This window comes from Carassius gibelio, chromosome B2, assembly GCF_023724105.1.
Source record: "Carassius gibelio isolate Cgi1373 ecotype wild population from Czech Republic chromosome B2, carGib1.2-hapl.c, whole genome shotgun sequence".
In the NCBI taxonomy this organism is placed as follows: Eukaryota; Metazoa; Chordata; class Actinopteri; order Cypriniformes; family Cyprinidae; genus Carassius; species Carassius gibelio.
The window spans coordinates 15557056-15580080 of record NC_068397.1 but is presented as its reverse complement, the minus strand read 5'-3'; the positions used below and the strand labels follow the sequence as shown (position 1 = coordinate 15580080).

Below are 23025 nucleotides of genomic sequence, written 5' to 3'. Positions count from 1 at the left end.
TGAGCTGAGCTAAAGCAGAGCTGTCAGAGAGACAGTGAACCCTGCTCCAGCTGCTGCATACAGCACATCCGCAGTGGATGGGCTCAGATGCCCTCTCTGCGTCGGGCTTGACTTCAGCTAGAGAGTAGTTGTTACCTTTTTAGTATTTTGCCTGTTTTTTTTGTTAGTTTCGTTCGCACTGAGAGATTTGCAAGTGGTCGACCATAATAACGCTTGTTAACGGGGTTTCGCCGTGATTTAAATAAGGCGACACACCTTTTTATAACGGGGTGGTGTAAAATCTCTGCATTCTGAATTTGTGCATCTATTTACTTTTTATGACATTTCATGATGAACACGGATATTATTCGTTGGAGCCTCTGGGATGCTTTGCCGGGCGGGCTTAAGATTTAGTTTGCAAAGCTGTGTGTGTGAATGAGTTGGTAGCGCACACATCCAGCCAACTGTAACCTTCAAGCTAACGTCAATGACAGCTAGCAGTTAGCTGGTGGGAGTTGGTGGATAGCGGGCTTTCTGAGAGTTTTTCATCGCTCGTCAGCTGCGCGTTTGCAGAGGGATGCGTGAACGCGATGCATTAAATAACGAAAGGGACAAATTGCATGTCGAGATCCGGCGGGGCGCTGCTGATTCCGAACAGCTCGTGTCAAGACCTCGCCACAGAGAGGGATTTCATTCATCCGAGCCTGCTCGCTAAACATGGCCTCTGCAGCCAGCAACCTCGCTGCATCCATCGCCAGGAAAACCAAAACCAAGAAGAAACATTTCGTGTCTCAGAAGGTGAAGCTGTTTCGGGCCAGTGACCCGCTGCTCAGCGTCTTGATGTGGGGAGTGAACCACTCGGTAAGGGTCCAGTTTTCTTACAGGTTTATAACAGCTGCGATGCTCAGCGTGAGCGGATTGAGGGCACGTGCGACAGTTTTCCTGCGGCTTCTTGATCCCTCGTTAAACTGTAGCGTTTCCTTCTTTCTAGACTCGAAACATCGACGCGAGCTATTTGTCCTCGCGTGACACGATCAATAATCGATGCAAAACATGGCACTTCAGTTTTAAACAGGCAACATTTAAACTTGTTTTCATTTATATGTATTGACATGTATGTTAAATCTAAGAACAAAAGCAGATATTTAATGTAGGCTACTAGTAAAATTAGAATATAATTTTTTGATTCTTTATATAGCTTTAAAAACATTTTTAACATTATTATTCCTTAATAGTTATTCAAATCAAATTCAGCTTTCATTCCGAAGGTCCTTACATATTTCACCTGTTATGAGCTCACACAGACTCTATACTGTTATAAACGATTGTGCCATAATATGATCAACTCTCTCACTTGAATTGTAAATAAATTAAGATTTTTAGGTCATTTAAGTGGGTTAGGTCCTAGTTGTAAAACCAGCAAGACAAAATGGCTACTTTAAAATGTGTGATATGCATATTGTTATCATAGCATTAACATATTATATTATCACTACATCTGATGGTGGTGAAAATTCAACAGATGGTGCTGAAATTCAGTTTCAAAGCATCCTGTGGTGTCAGCTGATTAATTCTTTGACGTGAATGCTTGGTTTGTAAATATTTGTATTTCATTTGACACATTATTTATATATCTGCTGGTGTTGATCCATATTGAGTAACAGGAAAGGGAAAACATAAAAGCAAGATATTACCATCAAATGTTGGTGAATAATTGTGATAAATCTGAACGAATCCTTCAAAAGAATTTCTTGAAAACGAAATGTCTGTTTTTCAGTTATGTGACATGTTTTGTCCCGGTCCTCAAGAATCAGTGAAATGATTGTGTCAGCAAGCACAGTGAGTGTTAGCTCAGATGAGAGGCTCTGGCACACAGTCGTGATTGTTGGAGACGCTGAATGAATAACTATACAGACTGCTGTACAGACCGCATTGATATTCCTGATCTCTCATCCTTCGCCAGCACTTAATGCCTCAAGAATGCTCTTTTATTTCTCATTTACCTAGTGAACTCATAATAAACAGATTTTTATATTTATGACCTTTTCTATTCTCTTATTTCTAATAATTCATTCCAAGAAAAGTGTTATTTTTTCCCTATTATTAACTCCAACTGTAGGACTAAATATGTGTGTGCGTGTGTGTGTGTGTGTGTGTGTTTCAAACCTGAAACAACATGACACGTTTAAAGAGAGCTTCTCCTGTGGGAATGGAAGATTTCCAGGTATCTGACAAACCTTTAATTGGTCTCCTGGGAATCTGAACACCAGTGTCTGGGAGCCTTGTGTTGCTCTTGTAATGCACATGTATTGAGAAGATGCATTAAAACCATTATTTGTAACCTTTGTGTTGTGTGGAGGTGCAAACTCTACGGTAAAATAATTATTCATTTATACATTGAACTCGAGATAATTGTTTTTGTGTACTCTGTAGGACTCGCAGATACTACTGGAAAAAAATCTAAATTTCATTTACGTCTTTTTGTTAGTTTATTAATTTTATGGCATCATTTGAATACCATAGAATCATGTGGCAATGTCACAATATCCAGAAAATGATAATTGGATAATGATGATGTTCATAATCATATTTATTATGTTGGTAGGAACCAAGTCAGAATTGGTTTGTAGGCCAATTAAAGCTGCAGTAGGTAACTTTTGTAAAAATATATTTTTTTACATATTTGTAAAACCTGTCATTATGTCCTGACAGCAGAATATGAGACAGATAATCTGTGAAAAAAATCAAGCTCCTCTGGCTCCTCCCAGTGCTCCTATTGCCATTTGCAGAAATACACCGCTCCCAGTAAGAAACAACCAATCAGAGCTGCGGTCCGTAACTTTGTTTGTGTTCAAAATGTAGAAAAATTTATATAATAAGGGAGTACACCATGAATCCATTTTCCAAACCGTGTTTTTAGCTTGTCCTGAATCACTAGGGTGCACCTATAATAAGTGTTTATATTCGGACTATTTTAGATTGCTTCGGGGGTACCGCGGCGGAGTAACCCAGTACCTTTGTGATTCTTCATAGACATAAACAGAGAGAAGTAGTTCCGGCTACGATGTTCTTCCGCAAGACGCAAGCAGTTCTGTTTATTAACCGCTAGAGCGTCAAAAGTTCCCTACCGCAGCTTTAACCAATTCGTTAAAATAATACTTTTATCTAGGAATCTTGTAGACCCTGATATCTGATATTAAGACTTTGTAGGCCATTGTGCTGAGTTAATTATCTGTAAATTAACTTGCAACATCCAGTGTTTAAGGGCAAACAGTTTCAGGCAGTACAAAAAAAATATATATATACGGTAAAATACTGGAAGCTGTGGTGGTTGCCAGAATTGTATGTAAAAAAAAAAAAAAAAATATATATATATATATATATATATATATATATATATACGGTAGAAGCATTTTAGGTTTTACAGACTTTACTTAAATTCACAGTAATAAAATGATTCATAAAAAAATCGGTTCGGTAGTTCGAAAACTTATGGTTAACCAATAAATAGGTTTTTACTGTAGCATTTTTGCAGTCTTTTACGGTTAAAATCGTGATCATTTTTACAGTGTATTATTTGAGTGACTTCATGCTTCACTAACTCATAGTATGTACTGTAGTATATGAGTCTCCGACTGAATGTTTAAGTCTAAGCGAGTGAAATTTGGTGCAAGAGTTGTGTCATCTGTCAACATCTGTGAGTGTTTGATTAGGACGGAATACTTTACAAATCGAGCTCCTCTGAGTATAGAAAAACACAAGCCAGCATCCCAGGTTTGAAATGGAGAGGTTGTGTGAATGGCCTTTTTATTTATTTTCTCATCAGGCCTAGAGCCTGGCTGTGTGTGGTGTGTGTGAATATATAAAGACATAGATTGTCAATTTTTGGCATGAACTCCATCTTGAAAGTCATTGTGTGCTTGAGTAGGATAACATCACTAAACCCCAAGATGAATCAGTGTTGCCTGCAGGTTTATGCTCCCAAACATCATTAGCACATTCTTCCCATCCATCCTTCGTGTTTCAATTTACTGATGCTGAGATCTTTCGTCCTCATAAATGTAGTGTTCATGAACATTGCGTTTAGCCTATTTTTATAATTTAGGCCAATACAACCCCTCCTCTGAGCACATATATATATATCCAACAATGTCCTGCGTATGCATGATGCCTGTCTATGTGTTTCATACTTCTTTACGATTCATCTCTTCTCTCTCATCTAATCCACACCCCTCCTTTCCTCTTCTCCCCTTTTAGATGTTTTATCCTCTCATTCAGCACTGAGTCAGATGAGCTTTTTCATGTTGATTATGTAAGAGTCTTGGAGGTATAACTTAAGTCTGAGGTGAAGGACATAAAGGCTTCTTCCATTTAATTTGTAGTAGAGCTGTGTTATGTAAAGCGGCTGATAAGCCGTATGTGCTGAGATATTAGTCTGTTGAGAAAACAGGTTTTAGTAATGGAATTATTTTCGCTCTGATTTGAAATGCAATAAAAAGAAGTATGAAATCACTTGTAATGTTAATGGCTCACATGTTCTAGTGTGGCTTTCAGAAAACACGTGGCCTACTCTGCCAGAAAAGCCTCTGGTTGCTTGCTTGATTAATCTCAATGGCTTTATCCAAATGAAATTGTATGTTGATTATATAACTGACTGTAAAGGGGTGGGGGTCAAGATCCACTACGCCATTTACTATCTATATGTGCATGTAATTATATCAACACACTTTGGCCGCACTACTTATATTTATCAAGTCACAGTTCTTATTACCAATTTTATTTTGTTATTAGCATTAATTGTAAAATGATAATGCATACACTGCTTTCAAGCAGAATATTTAGTTTTAAATGCTTAATGTTACTTTTATTTATATTGGTGCAGGGCAACAATTAATCGCATCCAAAATAAAAGTTGTGTACACAATATGTATGTGTGTACTGTGTATATTTATTATGTATCGGTTGACCACTAATATAATAGTATTTATTTATGAAACAATTTTATTAATTATATATTCAAATATATATTTAAATATTATAGACTTAAAATATTTTGTCATTAAATTAATAATATAATTTTAATATATCTTTAAATATATATATATGTTATATCTAACATACATGTATATTTTATCAATTAATATAAAAAAGTATAATTATGTATTATAAAAATTTAATATATTTTTCTATGTATTATTTGTTAATATTGCATATTTATAGTTTTTTCTAACAAAAAGAGAAAATATAATTATTATTCAATTTTATAATTAAATTCATACTAAGAAATTCAAAACAGTTTTACTCTGAATCGCATGGGACATACATTGTGTGTGTGAGTTTGCGTCAGACAGGCTCAGGCTGGTTGACCGTGAGTTTGTCCTTTCCCATTTTCAGCTGCTGCTGTTCCATTGCTGCTCTCAGTGAACTCGCTGCCCTCACCCCCAGTTTTTCTTTATTATCTCTTTGTAGATGACTGTTTGGCTTTGTTTTAAATCACAAAGCATGACCTTCTTTACTGAAATGCTTCTTAATCATCAAGAGGACACCCCCTTATGCAGCAGGGACAGATGGAGGCACAGGAAGATGCACAGAAATAACTCTCTGCATACACACAACACGTCATTGTGTGTGTGTGTGTGTGTGTGTGTGTGGTGTGTTCATATGATGGAAAAGGAGTGTCAAAATAGCCAGGTTGGATTCCAGCATGTTTGACAAACGGATGTGTACACCAAAATCTGGTTATGCTTAGATAAGTAGGCACCTTTCTCAGTCAGTCAATTGACTTGAGGTCATGCATGTGCTATTGCCCATGAAAGACCACTTGTCGTGTACTGAATTATTTAAAACAATATAAAAGGAAGTGGACAGTCCAGCCAATAAGTAATGCTTACTCTGTTGGCACAGACGGCTCTGCTTTTCACTGCTGCTGCTGTTAGTGAAAGGAAGTTGTTTCTTGGCAGCGGTCCATCAGTGCAGCACATTTTGAGGAATGGCCCCTGTACGATAGCAGATAGTTCTCGGTAAATAAGAAAAGGCTCTGATTTATTCATTTGGAGCAGGTCCAGAAGTCTCCTGTATAACAGATATAAAGCTTTTTTAGAAATGCTTCAGCCGTTCGAATTATTTAGTAATCTGGCATTATTGAATCATTTTCTCCCTGTTACTTTCTTCCAGATAAATGAACTCAGTCACATCCAGATTCCTGTTATGCTGATGCCTGATGACTTTAAAGCCAACTCAAAGATCAAGGTGGACAACCACCTCTTCAACAAGTAAGAAAGACAGACTCCAGACTTTTTTTTTTTTACTTTGTCTGATAATTTTGCTATGTATATGTTCATTGCTTTGCTTTTGTTAGTTATCAGCTTTTGCACCTTTTTCTACTTCCAAAGAGAGAACATGCCAAGCCATTTCAAGTTTAAGGAGTACTGTCCTCTAGTCTTCCGCAATCTGAGAGAGCGGTTCTCCATTGATGATCAGGAATATCAGGTACATAAGTGCTTAAATAAGTGGTCAAGTGCTTCTCGTGGACACAGAAAAATGTTGTCAGTGCTGTTCTTTATCAGTGCTTTATTAGGAAATAGTTTAGCAACTTAACAGCTACATGACATTTCTCACAAGCGAGGCAAAGCCACTGCTGTTCTTGAAACAGATTAACTTACAGTTTTGCTATTATTAGAGACGATGCTGCTGAACACTGTTGAGAGACGAACAAACTCAAGCAATTTACATACTCTTAATCTGTCTCTCTCTCTATAATTACTTCATTATTAACTACATATGTCTGTTATCAACAGCTCAAGCCACTGTTACTCCGGTCTAAAATCACGTTTTGGAATTAGCAACAGAGGTGTGGGTTGAAATGCGTAAGAAGTTAAATACACATGAGCATTTTAAGGACTAACAAATGTCTTGAAATACATATGAACGATATCTGAGGTGTAACCGTAGTATAAGCAGAATAAGTGAATTATTAGAAAATAATGCTTCGCTTGGTTTGGCCATTTGCCAGCATTGACAAGTTAAAGCTGGATATTTGAATAAATATTTGATCAGAAGGGTAAAAATGATAAAATAGTGCTGTAAGATCACATTTATTTGAATTAATTTAATTTAATTTTCTAGAAAGAGGGATTGAAGTTATGTGAAGCATGTGTGAAATACCTGCACTTGCTCATCTCTCTCTTTCTATAAACAATTAAGCTTTAGTTACTTGAGTTACTTGTGTTTAGTTACTTCAAAAACAGTGCTTTTACCTCCTTGTGGCTGAGAAATATAATGTAGCGATACAGTTTCAAAGCTATTTTATTAATGAAAGTCATGGGCACGGCTGACCACAAGTTGAATGTTTTAGTATGTGCACAATATGATCTCCTTGTAAATAACCCTCTGTTATTTGAATTAATTTCCAGGATTTATATATTATTCTTGTATTATTTAATTCTGTCCTTGCTTAATATTAGTTATGTGTTTGTTATATTTTGGAAAGTTACTTTGCACACTTTTAGTTATTTTAACGGATAGATACCATTATTGTGAAAGGTGGCTTGTCAGAAATGCTCAGAGCCCGCTTATGCTTATCAAACTATAGACAGCCAATTACAGACAGGTCTGACTCGGCTCGGTGTTCATCTTCAGTTCTCTCTTCACAGCAGTGCAGTCAGTGTACTGTTTGAGTACATGAATTATATTGGTTTGTTTTAACTCAGAGGGAGTGTCAGCCACATTTAAAAAGTTAACAGCTTAAGTAATTTGTGGATTAATGCGTATTAGAGATGCGAACCATTTAAAACGATTCAGTTCGATTTGGTGAACTGAATGATTCGTTCGCGAACCGGATATCCAGACTGCTTTGTTTTGAACTCTCTCTCACAACAGACACGGAAGAGAAGACAATGCTGAATAAAGTCGTTGTTTTTGCTATTTTTGGACCAAAATGTATTTTCAATGTTTCAAAAAATTCTAACTGACCCTCTGATGTCACATGGACTACTTTGATGATGTTTTTCTTACCTTTCTGGACATGGACAGTATACCATACACACAGCTTCAATGGAGGGACTGAGAGCTCTCGGACTAAATCTAAAATATCTTAAACGGTGTTCAGAAGATACATGGAGGTTTTACGGGTTTGAAACAACATGAGGGTAAGTTATTAATTACATAAATTTGCTATCTGGGTGAACTAAGCCTTTAAAGGGATACTCGACCCCAAAATGAAAATCTTGTCATTAATCACTTACCCCCATGTCGTTCCAAACCCATAATAGCTTTGTTCATCTTCGGAAGACAATTTAAGATATTTTAGATTAAAACTCGGAGGCTTGTGACTGTCCCATTGACTGCCAAGTAAATTACACTGTCAAGGTCCAGGAAAGTATGAAAGACATATCTTATCTTAAAATATCTTAAATTGTGTTTCATCAGTCAAAGCATCTCTATCTCCATGTTATTCAGCTGTAGTGATATCTGGTGCATTTGTACATATACGGGATTTCCTGGGTCTCACTTGTGAAGCAGACATTACAGTATGTGAGTGCTAGGGTTTACCCTGCTCCATAATTCTCACAATGTCTCATTTTGGGTAAAAACAGAAAAATATTACTAAAGTACCTTTTAACACATTAACTTAACTTCTTAGTTTTTCAGCAAACTACTTTTTTACTCTTACTTGAGTCATATTATTGTTCACTACTGTTACTGACTTGATATTGTAAAAAAAAAAACTCACATTGCTATATTTAGTTTTTCTGCAATATATTGTGATATGGAAAAACAAATCACCAGATGACTTGAATAGCTCTTTTTGAAATAAATTATCAATGATTGAGCTTATTTCGTAGGTGAGTGAAACAGCATAGGAAATAAACATATTGCAAGCATAGATAAATATTATAGAACATACAAATTAAAAGATTAGAAGATACAAATTAGTTATTAATTAATTATTAGTTATTAATTTCAGAAATTTTATGTCAGCATGAAGTATAGAAATATACTTACTGAGAAAAATGGTGACGTGTTCAATACTTATTTTACCCGCTGTGCGTGCCATTTCAGACACAAATAGACATATAAGTGAATGGAAATCAGTGTTCACATGCATTAACGTGGCTCTCACCATGTCTACACGGGCATCCCGTGATGCGTGATGTGACAAAATACTATAGAGCCCAATATAACGAGTGATGCTGTCTCACTACACTGAATGCGGCGTGACACGACAAATCCCCGACAGTAAACTGATGCCTCGTTCTAATTATGATGTACTGACACAGTTCAAATGATTTGCAAGGGTCACTATATAATGATTAGTATACTAAACATTGCACATCCTGCAATGTGACTATTGCGTATGCGCACATCTTTTCAGTCTGTTCACACATCGACTGCAAATTTGTCATGTCCAATATAATATTTTCTGCCTCATCCTTCAGTAAGACTCTTTGCAATGTCTACAGTGCACCTTGACACATTCACCCTGAGATGGTCCGCACAAGCTGTTGAGACCCTGTGCATGTGAAGTTTAAGGTCTTCAAGTAACTTTCACAGCTGGAATCTGTCAGTTGTTGTTGATTCAATGTTGAAAATCGTTGAAACCACATTTAATTCTAAATGGTCGTGAAAAGGTTAACAAAATATGTATAAATGAACAATGATATTTAGTTGTAGACAAAACATTGAAAATCTATATGAAAAGTAAGATGTTGAAATATCAATGTTGATTTAATTTCTAAAATTGAAATGGTTATTTAACTTTGATCCATTAACCTGTGAATCAATGTCGATTACTCATGATGTGACCTCTTTAAAATGAAGCATTGTGTTTCTCGGTTCATATGTAGAAGTTTTATAAGTAAACTGCAATAATATCAGGTTTTTTATTTCTACAGCCGTCATTAGATTTTTCATGCTCAGATCAATTTAAATGCCATATGCTGAAAATACTGTATTGAATTTGGCCCATCTCCCAGAATACTTCAGTACTACACTTACACTACCGTTGACCCAGCACAGGGACTGTAGAAATCAGCATTTACATTTCATTGAAGTGAAAGTGCCAATTTTTTATGCATTTGTGGTTGAATGTTTCAAGGTGACTTCAGTAAAGAATCTTCAAATCAATAAACACAACTGATATTAAAATCAAGAAGAGATGTTCACAACTGGTGGGTCATCATAACCCAAAAATACTGCCTTATGTGGCCTGTTCTGAGATAGGGACAGCAGTGAGGAAAAAAACAATGCTAATGCAGCTAACCAAGAAATTAATAGTAAAATAGGCTTCTAATAATCATGAGAAAATGCTAGTATAGACGGTTTCAACGGCATCAACATAAACAAACGTTAATGCGCGTGAGCGCTTTTGTGGACCTAACTTAACTTCCGGTAGACTCCAAATAGAATCAATAACAACAGCCAAGTCCCTCTAGAGTAGATATTTTTTGATAACAAACAAAATGTGTTTTCTGTGTGGATCAGGCGGACTTAATGAAAATGCTAATTCATTCTTTGCCAGCAGGAGATGTTTTAAAGCATAGACATAAAGTGCGAGAAATAGAGGTTTCCCCAGTAACAGCTGTAAACGAAGCAGAGCTACGCTCACACGCTGCTTTATCACGCATATAACATGCAAGTCTTCCTTCAGAAATACAGCGATATAAAAACACCCGTACTTTGTTTTGATATTTAAACATAAATGTAAGGAATTATTATTATTAAACGTGCAGTACGTTACGTAACGTTACTTTACTCATGTTTATTTAACGAAGCCTTTTTCAAAATCGATCAGTTTTAAAATTGTGGTGAGTCTCCAAAAATAAATAATTGTATGGGAAACACATCCCGCAGCACAGCCACCTGAGCCCAACTTCAGTCTACTCATCACCTTGCCTTTAACTGCGTTTGTAGATGGCACCGCAGCCAGACCGATATACACAACACAGACCGGAAGTTAACTTAGGTCCAGGCGCGTGCGCCCGATGAAACCGTCTATATGTCCAAAAGCATGTATAAGGTCAAAAATAACTTAAATAATTTTGCATATTGTTCAGCCAATGCAGTTCAATTGTATTACTAATAGATTATTATCTCAGATCGATTTGTTGATAACCTTGACAGTTTGAACAGTTCTTGGTATTCAGATCTGGAATCCTAAAGCAAAACCAATGGAGAACCACTGATTTACTAAATAATTTTTCATCAGAAATTTATGACAGCTTTTAACATCTTGAAAGTGAATCCCGCTCAGTACAACTGCAACACAGAGTGTGTCTATTGCAGTGAACGGCAGAGACCTTGCATTTTTGGCAGCTATACTAAAGATGGCATCCAAAGCACAGGCAGTAACGCAGCTGTGCTTTTGCTGCTTGAATAATGCCATTTTAAGGCAAACCCACTGACTCCTGTCTTTCTGCACAGGGCACTAACTGCCACACGTTCTTTCTCATTTTTCCCATTGCCATAGAAGAGGATGCTTTGCCACCCAAATGAGCAAAATCAGTTTGTGATGAGGTTCAATAAAAGAGGCACCCAGACAGTGCAGTCTGGCATTCCAGGCTGCCTGCAAACTGCAGTCTAGGAGAAGTGCCAGTAGCTTCTCACCGATTTATTGAAGCTGTTTAGTGCAAGCCTGGCAGTGTCAAATCCTTCACTGTTCTTTCCTCCCATGGCAGAACTCTCTGACACGCAGGGCCCCAATTCCCAGTGACGCTCAGGGCCGTAGTGGAGCTCGTTTCCACACTTCGTACAACAAGAGGTATGTCATCAAGATCATCACCAGCGAGGACGTGGCCGAGATGCACAACATTTTGAAAAAGTACCACCAGGTAAAGGGAAGCATCTATTTCTTTGTTAAAATAATCCTACGAGGAGTCTCACAAGCTTTGAAGTGAATCTTTTCTTTTTTTATTGGCTCAATGTAGTATATAGTCGAGTGCCATGGAAACACGCTGCTCCCTCAGTTTCTGGGTATGTATCGCCTCACAGTGGATGGAGATGAGACCTACATGATCGTCACTCGTAACGTCTTCAGTCACCGGCTGCCTGTTTACAAAAAATATGACCTGAAGGTGAGTAATTGTAGTTTGAAGAGCCTGTCTTGTCTTTGGTATAATGAAAATGAATGGATGGGGGTATCATGAAATCAGTCCATAAAACATATGCTATTTCAATGCATACAATAGTTTTATATCACTGTTCGCAGAAAAACATGAAATCCACCCTAGTTTTCCCTGGTACGTTCGTGTCTCATGTTCATGTGATGTCTGATTCATGAACAAATCTTGAATTGTTTGAAATGTGTCATTGAAGCAAGTTAAATAACTTCTGAAAAGATTGTTCTATAGAATAAAAATAAAAAAGTCATGGTTTAATGAGAATAAATGTTTGTTTGTTTTTTATGATGACTTTATGTACTTTTTTAGGGATCCACAGTGGCAAGAGAGGCTAGCGACAAAGAAAAGGTAAACTCTCCCTCATTTTTCTTTTTTATTATTATATGTAAAAGGAATAGAATTTTGGAAAAGGGGTGAACTTCTGTGCTTCAGTTTGTTATTACATTAGAAAATGAACTGCATGTCTGAACTGAATGTATTATTGCATGTCCGAGTTTGGAAATGATGTGTAAGGAAACAAACATTATATTCACAATTATAACATCATTTTCCTTTCCATGTGTGTTGTCTATTAATAAACTCTCCAATAAAATTCTCCTGTGTGAAAGATCCCATTTTCTACTCCATTCCTTGGAAAAAAATACTCTCTGTGCTCCTTTTCTGTTCAGTGTTTGCTTTATTTAATTTGCTTCATAGTGTGGGAAACTGCACTTCATAGTCCAGGGGTATTATTTAATTTATTTAAGTAATGGTCCTGAGAAGAATGAAGGTAATTGGATTAATTTAAACCCAAGAACCCTAGTGTCTCTGTATACTGTGATACTCTATTGTTTTACAGTGTAATTTAAGTGTACTGATCTCTGGATGTAAAGAGATGGTAACAGAAACCATTGTAAATAATAGATCAGAGATTGAGTACTTGTCTTCAGGAAGCATTGGACTTGTTGGATTACACGTTTTTCATTGATTTACTGTGGAAACTATATAAAAACATTCTGTCCATTAATAAAAGGCTAATGAGTTGCAGTTTATACTTGTGTACAGGATTCTCTCACATAAGGCAAACCTGATCTTGTGTTGTTTCATAGCTGTGTACAAATGGAGGGCATGGGAATGATTTGCATGTCTATATCTATATATATATATATAGTTTTTTCTATATGCATGTTAGTCTTTCTGGCATGATAAATTGTTTCTTTGATTACTTCCTCCTCCATTGAGATTTTATATCTACATTCTAATGCTGTATATGATACTCTCAAAAATAGCAAATATTAACTGATGTGTATTTGTAATTATGTGTCATATACAGACTAGATTTGTTGTCATTCACTGTATTTGATGAAATATTTCCTTTACTTCTCAAGTGTGATTTCCTTAAAAGGGATAGTTCTCCCAAAATGAAAAGTTGATCCAAACCAGTATGAATTTCTTTCTTCTGGTAAACACTAAAGAAGATATTGTGAAGAATGCAGGTATCCACGAAGTTTCTGGTACCCACTGACTTCCATTTTTTCCATACCTTGGAAGTCAGTGGAGATTAAAAGCTGTTTGGATACCAACATACTTCAGAATATCTCCTTTTGTGTTCAGCAGAAGAAAGAAGCTCCTAAAGGTTTGGAACATTTTCATTGAGTGAACTATCCCGTTAACATTCTCCCGAGATATTTTGTGTCTTCACTTGTTTACTGTACAACAGGCATGTTATCAGTCAACTTTATATCACAGTGTACATTTTCATTTGATGCATTTATGTGGGATATTTCCATCTTTTTCATTCTTCCATTTCCTTCTGAAGGCTTTACGTCTTTGTTTTATGAAATAAAGTAAAAATTACTAAGAAAACAAGTCCTCAAAGTTATCTAGACTGCTCTCGTCTCACACCTCCACACATTGATTTGTGGGTGAAGCTGCTTGCATCTGACGCTCCTTTTCCCTGCAGCCACGTCCACCTGAGGAGGCTCCGTCCAAATCACGCATGAGCCAAAAGCTACAAACCATCCGGATTGCCACACGCTTTTACTGCGCCATAAGACACGTAAGGACACGACAGCAAAGAACTGTCCCATATTGCTCTGTGTTCTTCTTCAACATGCTTTACCCCGCATTTTGCCTCAGGAAATCACCGTTCCCTCTGGATCCCACGAGGGACTGTAAACCCGAGCCCAGGGCTGGTGCTTTAAGTTGTTCCAGAAATAAGCAGTGACTTCTTCTTCGACAGTCTCTTATGGAATTTGGGAAAAGAACTGGAATACTAGTGTGTCAGCATTTAAGTGTTCTGCTGAGCCATAGTATACCTTCATATGTCCATCTGCATGTTCTGTTAGTTAGGATTGAAGTCTCATTCTGTGGCTCAAGAATCAATTCAAATTTTCATTAAATGTTAAATCATAAAAGGTCAAAACACATATATATACAGTGGGGATCGAAAGTTTGGGCACCCCTTGCAGAATCTGTGAAAATATGAGTAATCTTCAAAAAATAATAGAGATCATACTAAATGCATGTTATATTTTATTTAGTACTGTCCTGAGTAATATATTGTGCATAAAAGATATTAACATTTATTCCACAAGACAAAAAAAAAATGCTGAAATTATTAAAATAACCCCACTCAAAAGTTTGGGAACCCTTGGTTCTTAGTACTGTGTTCTGTTACCTGATGATCCTTGACTGTCTTTCTGTTTTGTGATGGTTGTGCATGAGTCCCTTGTTTGTTCTGAACAGTTAAACTGAGCAGCGTTCTTCAGAAAAATCTTTAAGGTCCTGCAGATTCTTCAGTTTTCCAGCATCTTTGCATATTTGACCCCTTTCCAGCAGTGACTGTATGATTTTGAGATACATCTTTTCAGACTGAGGACATTTGAGGGACTCAAACACAACTATTTAAAAAGATTCAAACATTCACTGATGCTCCAGAAGGAAACAAGATGCATTAAGAGCTGGGGGTGAAAACTTTTGGAATTTGAAGATCAAGGTAAATTGTACTTAATTTGTGTACCGGGAAACATACAAGTATCTTCTGTTGCTTACGAAGGGCAGAACTAAATGGAAAAAAAATATATTTCAACAAAATAAGACAAATTTGGCCATCTTCATTGTGTTCAAAAGTTTTCACCCCCAGCTCTTAATGCATCTTGTTTCCTTCTGGAGCATCAGTGAATGTTTGAATCTTTTTAAATGGTTGTGTTTGAGTCCCTTAATTGTCCTTAGTGTGAAAAGATGTATCTCAAAATCATACAGTCACTGCTGGAAAGGGGTCAAATATGCAAAGATGCTGGAAAACTGAAGAATCTACAGGACCTTAAAGATTTTTCTGAAGAACGCTGCTCAGTTTAACTGTTCAGAACAAACAAGGGACTCATGCACAACCATCACAAAACAGAAAGCCAGTCAAGGATCATCAGGTAACAGAACACAGTACTAAGAACCAAGGGTTCCCAAACTTTTGAGTGGGGTTATTTTAATAATTTCAGCATTTTTTTTTTGTCTTGTGGAATAAATGTTAATATCTTTTATGCACAATATATTACTCAGGACAGTACTAAATAAAATATAACATGCATTTAGTATGATCTCTCTTATTTTTTGAAAATCACTCATATTTTCACAGATTCTGCAAAGGGTGCCCAAACTTTCGATCCCCACTGTATATATATATATATATATATATATATATCCAGTGTTATTTTTAACCACATTTACAATATGAACAGAAACTATTAAAGCTTTCTAAGTATCATCTTTTGTGTTCCACGGAAAAAGGAATGCCATACAGATTTGAAACTATGTGAGAGCAAATGGCGACCACAATTTTATTCTATTTTATTTATTTATTTTGGTGAACTATCCCCTATCTTGACTCTAGCTGTAGGCTTTAGTTTGGAATGGCTGATGTTTCTGGAAGTAGGCATTTAGGAAATAACCCTTGGTTTAATCATTGTAATTATTTGAATGCTGTAATTGTCTGTTGGCTCAAATCGTGAAATCTAAATCACCCCCTGTTGCTCTGAGTGTCCACAGGAGGCCGTCTGCTTTATATTACACTCCACTGCTTCTGGGATCCGCTATTTTTAAGCTCACTCAGTGAATTCTCAGATGAGACTAGTCTCAGAAAAGACTATTTTTTTAGATGGTGAATTTTAGTGAGATGTAACAGAAAGTTGACAAAAACAAAAAAACAAAAAATACATCATTAAATGTTTGGATTTTGTAGTTAATGAGGAAGTAAATGTGAATTGTGTTAATTCTTTGATACTAGCAGCACCAAATACAACTGCACCTATAATGCATTTTATTTATTTATTTATTGCTGCTGCTGAACCATCGTTTGCCATTTCATTTGGTGCTGCAAATGCCACAGAAATGACATCACCTTTCGTTTTGTTCTATATGTAAAAATATTTATATATAAATTCATTTATTATTTCTGTCAAAATGTTCATTTTTGAGTCTATTAACAAATCCAAACAGTCTGAGTTTATATATGAGACCCTGGACCACAAAACCAGTCACAAGGATCACATTTTCAATTTATACATAAATAAGCTTTCCATTGATTTATGGTTTATTAGGATCGAACAATATCTGGCCGAGATACAACTATTTGAAAATCTGGAATCTGAAGGTGCAAAAAAAAAAATCTAAATCACCTTTGAAGTTGTCCAAAGGAAGTTCTTAGCAATGCATATTACTAATCAAAAATTTAGTTTTAATATATTTGCAGTAGGGAATTTACTAAATATCTTCATGGAACATAATCTTTACCTGGCATAAAAGAAAAATCAATAATTTTGAGCCAAACAGTGTATATTTTGGCTATTGCTATATATATTGCTATACCCCAGCGACTTAAGACTGGATTTGTGGTCCAGGGTCACAAATGTCAATGACATTCTGTTCAATTGCTGCGTAAACTGAAAGTTTAAATGTACACATGTTGCTCCTGATGAACTTTTAACACTATTTCCCAATGTGAACAACAGACCAAGGAGCTTCCAACTTACAAAGACAATGACTTCATCAATGACGGCCAGAAAATCTACATAGATGAGGAGAACAAGAAAATGTTCCTGGAGAAACTGAAGAATGACGCAGAGGTCTGTGTGCCTTATCCTTCATGTTCATTACTGCTTTCGTCCTGTTCATTTGCTTTGTTTAGTGTAATTGGCCCATTAAACTCTTATCTAAACACTCATTCGTCCTAATCACCCCTCTGCGTCATTAAACTGTGTCTAATTAAAAAAGACAATGTTTCATGCTTAATCCCTTGGAAAATGTGTTTCTAGTTCCTGGCCCAGCTGAAGCTGATGGACTACAGTCTCCTGGTGGGGATCCATGATGTGGAGCGAGGGGAGCAGGAACAGCCCGAAGAGGAGAGTGAAGACAACGACGCTGGAGAAGAGGAGGGGACGGAGAGCGACGGAGGGGCCACTGGCTCCCCACCAGACAGTCCCAGTAACACACTAGACAGCAATAGACCTCTGGGCCCCGGAGAGTTTGATCCCGCCATTGATGTATATGCCATCAAGAGCCATGAAAGTGAGTGGTTTTCCAGCTAGAATTCAGTTAACCAGAGTTGCTAGGGTGTTGCTAGATGGTTTTAGACTGTTAGGGTGTTGCTTATTTGCCCACTAAATCTCTTCTGATTTTCTTCTTCCTAGATATAGTATGAGAGCCATTTTCAATGTATTTTTTGCCTGTTTTATCGTTCACCGGACCAAAATTGTTAGTCAGATTACTTAAAAAAAACTAACAGTACACTTTTTATTTGAGGTGTCATGTCTGTAGCACAAATAATACTGAACAAGTAACTCACTGAATTATATTTGTAATTACAGTTTTGAAAAATCATTGTACACTGGGGAGGAAAAAAAATATGTTACAATGAACAGTATAGAGAGACACACCATATCTTAAATGAAGCTATATTTACATTATAATGTGGAATATTGCACATTCAGTGCTTAGAAATGTAGTGTTATATTTTATCAGTTATTGCTTAATTTAATATTTTTTACCAAGTCAGGTCAATAGTTAATTTTTTCCTTGCCCTGACACACAATCTTTTATATATATATATATATATATATATATATATATATATATATATATATATATATATATATATATATATATATATATATATATATATATATATATATATATATATATATATATATATATATACTAGAAAAATGTAATCAGTAAATTGTTGTATTTTAGTTAACACTTTACAATAAGGTTCCATAAACTAACAAATGAAAAATACTTATTAGGTATTTAATAATCTTAATGTTGATTCCAATGTTTACTAACACGTTATTCAATTCAAAAGTTGTATCTATTAATGTTCTTTAATGGATCTGGGATAACATGGGCTAACAGTAAACAGTTGTTTTTGTATTAAAGTTAACAAAGATTAATAAATACTGTAACAGTGTATTGCACATTGTTAGTTAATGCATTAAATATAGTTAACAAATTGAACCTTATTGTATTTTGTCTTTACAAAAAGACTTTACAAACAGCTGTATTGCAACTTCAAAATTTTGTAAATGTTTACACGCATATATATATATATATATATATGTGTGTGTGTGTGTGTGTGTGTGTGTGTGTATATATATATATATATATATATATATATATATATATATATATATATATATATATATATGCACACACATATATACAAACTGGAATTATATATTAATTAAATGTTCTCTTTGCTTCTTTACAAAAAAAATTAATACAATTTTAAACGATCTTGGAATTCTACAGCTGTAATGCAACTTTTATAAATGCTTTTTTATATTTCCTAGAAATAGTCATTCATTAAATGTTACATTTTCCAGTTTTTTTTTCATTACAAAAATGAAATATGCAACAAGCTAAAAAAAAATGTACACAGCTGTAAAGCAACTCATAAATTAATAAACGTACTTCTGCTGGAAAATGATGAATAACATTACTGAGTACTGACTGATTTGTAGTTTTTAACACGTCACTAATGCTTTCAAGACTGTCATAAGTCATTTTTGCACATTTTTATAGCTTTATCCAGATGTTATCCAGCTAGATTTGTGACAAATCAACAGTATTTGCAACAACAATCTTGAATGCATTCCAGAAAACCAATCATTTCAAAGCCATGCATGGCATATAAAAGGATGCACAAGGTCAGTAGATTAAATATAAGTTAAATATTCAGTGGCAGCGCTGCACTGGGGCAAAAAGCAATTCACAGTTCTGTCTCACTTTATTACATTTCTATCTTGCTTAAAATCAGTAGCGCATTCTACCTTTCAGATGCTCCCAAAAAAGAAATCTACTTCATGGCAGTGATTGACATTCTCACTCCATATGATGCCAAGAAGAAAGCAGCCCACGCAGCTAAGACGGTCAAACATGGGGTGAGAGTCCAATATGTCATAAACAGTGCTAGTATTAAATAAATAGAAATCGACACTTTTTTTTTGCTCTTTCTTTCTCCAGGCAGGGGCTGAGATCTCAACGGTCAACCCCGAGCAATACTCAAAGCGGTTTTATGATTTCATCACCACCATTCTGTCCTAACTGCTGCCTGAGGCTGAGCAACAGGTGGTCACATATGAGCTCATATCCTGGGAGAGGTTTTCCAGTGGTTAACAGATCCAGTGTCACTCTCCCACTTGTCACATGATCACGTCGGAGTTGTTTTGTTTACAATTCGTTTACTTTTTCTCCTCTGTTCGGTAGGTTTGTGGCTCCATGTGGTTGATAAGGCATACATGTGATATAGTCATGCATATATAGCGTTGAAGCGTTCTGTACCTTTGTGTTAGATATTGTTGATTGAGAAACTGAGTGATGTTTATTGTGCCCAGCTACGTGGTATGATTATCATACTGGAACTCTCAAAGCTGCTTATATATTTATTGTGGAGAAAAATTCGTTGTTCTCAAAGGAATAGTTCACCCCAAAATTTGACTTGACTTGCTGAAAATGTACTCACCCTCAGACCTTCCAAGATGTAAATGAATTAGTTTCTTCATATGAACTGATTAGGAGAAATGCCTCACCAGTGGATCCTCTGCAGTGAATGAATGGGTGCCGTCAGAATGAGAGCTGATAGTAATCCACACAACTCCAGCTGATCGATTAATGTCTTGTGAAACAAAAAGATGCATTAAAACAAATTCATCAGTGCATTTTTTTTATCATGTTTGGACTCTTTTTCTGACGGCACCCATTCACTCCAAAGGATCCGTTGGAGAGGAAGTGATGCAATGCTAAATTTCTCCAAATCTGTTTTGATGAGGAAACAGACTCATCTTCTTGCATGGCCTGAGACAGAGTGCATTTTCATCAAATTGCATGTTTTAATTTTTAAGAGAACTATTCCTTTAATTTAAAAAAGTCCAATAAATAACTCAAATATATATCAAAATATATATTTTAAGTTTAGCCCTGAACAAATATGACCAGAGTCAGAATTAAAATAAACTGGAACATATAATTGAAAAAGTGTTTATTGCACTATCGCTCTTTAGCTGCAGGCAAATCTGTTTGTAACATTGGAAAAGAATGCAACTTCAGGATCAATTACTGCAATTATAGTTAAGATCCAATCATTAAATTGGATTTTAGATGATCTGCCTGTTGTGCATTGTAAAGTCTTGCACAGGAGCTTAATATTTGCAACTGGCTCCGATAATAAAGTTAAGTATAATGCCACTGTTTTTGCACATGATGTAATGCACCAAAACGTTTATGCAAATGATTCCAGTTTTACCACTGCCTCGCAGAGGGTCATGCAATAGTAGCGATTCGTAGAATGTGTTAAGCACCTAATGGGTTACCACTTTTGTATCCCTAGTAAAAGAACAAAACATTGTCTGTTTTATGTTGTTTAGCTCTCGATTAGAGAACATCATATGAAAATGAAGCATATTTTGTATCTCCCTTTTTTTACAACAATATTTAGCAAGTTTACAGTGGGCCGTTCTCTTGAGAATGCAGTTGTGCTGGCGCTATATAGATGCTTGAATCTGCGTATAGTGTTTCAGCTGCACTGTAAAGAGCGAGAGAATGCTGCCTCTTTCTGTTGATATCTCTCTCTCTCTCTCATCATTGTCGAAACTTTGTGTGATCCCAGAGACCTTTAGTATTATAAAAGTATATAGATATTGTGATATGTCTTCTTCTGAAATATCGTTTGCAAAGTAATCCTAAATATTCCACTCTATGTGTTGACATATATACACTGTGCGAGGGTGTGCCTTTTTTACTCTGAATTATTTAATTTTGTATTTGAATAATTTTTTTAAAAGAGACGTTTGAAAAATGTTATTTTCTAAAAAGGGAAAGGTGAATGGGACGAACCCTAAGGTGGTTTTGCTGTTCCTGTGTAGATGTGTAAATATGCAGGTGTATTACGTGTTTGCAATATTATGTCAATGTTGCAGTCCTAACGGTACAAAAACGTAAAATTTTCCTGAAATGGTTAACCTGATTAATTTGCTTAATTTACTCATTTGATTCCTACATTGTTGTTATAATTGAAGTTGTTTCACAGGCTCGATGTGTTGCTGTATTTGGATTTCTATCCTATCAATTACTAATTAGATAATAAGCAATGTCAGTTTTTGTTTTAAGACAGTTTCCAGTGGAAGAGGCGAGAGGCTTCATGAACACACAGTGATGACTTTGATGTCAGTACAGCACGTGAATCTCAAGGAAGCCACTTCTTTGAGCTTTTGGCGGAAATGACTTCACTTTGTCTCTCATTGTATAGAGTTATGATCTCATGTGTTGTAATTTGTAAAAACATGATTCCATGTTGATGATGCAGTGTGAGTTTGATACTGTAATGTTTGAGGAAGAGAAAAAATGCGTTGAAGTTAATGTGAGCCCTTTTAAATATATTATCGGTTGTCAGTCTACTTGTCATAACTGTTATATACGTCATGAAAGTGTGCAGCTCTTGTGTGTATGTGCTGTAGGCCTAAATTATTTAAAAGCACTCTGTCCCATAAGCATTGCTCAATAAAATGATGCATTGCTCCGCTTGATTAATGGTTGTAATATTTATGTATTATGGCAAAATCTTACTTTCAAAAGAAAGACCATTAAAAAATATAAAGTGCTTCACCTAAAAGGTTTACATTTCGATGTGTTCATCACTAAACCTATGGATAGCCAAAATAATGGTTGATCAAATTTAAATTTAGCTGTTTTATATATATATATATATATATATAATTGGATCAGATTTTATTTGAGTTTCAGAATATAATGAATAATCTCAAAGGCAACAATTTTAAATATAGTGATGATCAAAGCATGGTGTGACAATTAAAAAAAAAAAAAAAAAATATATATATATATATATATATATATATATATATATATAGGCTATATATATAATGCCTAATATTACTATACATATCTTAACCTAACCTGTAATTACAGTGTATTTTGTAAAGGTGCGTTACATGCTTACAACCAGAAGAGGGCGCATCGTGCTGCACTGAAGTTACATGACAATTAAGGCCAGAGTCCACAAAACCGTATTTATTTTCGGCATGGTAATTTTTAATTAACCTTTTTGTATTAATATGAAAGGTTTTGAGCAATAATTTCTATAACTTGCCTTTGAGTGTCCTTCATTAATCAAGAAGAGCCTTTGAACTGCTCCGCTAAAAATTATTCTTCATACATGTTTGCGATACATTTGTGCTTCCATATGGTACTTCTGTTTAGTTTGAAACCATTATTAGGTTGAACCAGCTATTTTTCCAAAATCAGTATTGTCTTTAACTGAAAAGGCAAACCCCAAAAGGAACCCCACTTGAGCTCAACTAGCTACTCCAGAATAAATCGGTCCATGTTCAAACTGAGACACTTCACCTCGGCTTTGCATCGCCACAGACATAAACCACAGAAA

At 35.6% G+C, this 23025-nt stretch overlaps 1 protein-coding gene across 1 annotated transcript; it reads left to right on the top strand.

The window, feature by feature from the left end:
* On the top strand, positions 1–22150 carry LOC127950407 (phosphatidylinositol 5-phosphate 4-kinase type-2 alpha). Its single transcript, XM_052547433.1, has 11 exons — positions 1–840; positions 6154–6251; positions 6372–6468; positions 11655–11807; positions 11904–12050; positions 12405–12443; positions 14038–14133; positions 17081–17194; positions 17384–17636; positions 19407–19510; positions 19593–22150. Exons 1-11 carry the CDS (start codon positions 697–699, stop codon positions 19671–19673), a joined length of 1326 nt encoding a protein of 441 aa, XP_052403393.1. The 5' UTR covers positions 1–696; the 3' UTR covers positions 19674–22150.
* The last annotated feature ends 875 nt before the right edge of the window (positions 22151–23025 follow it).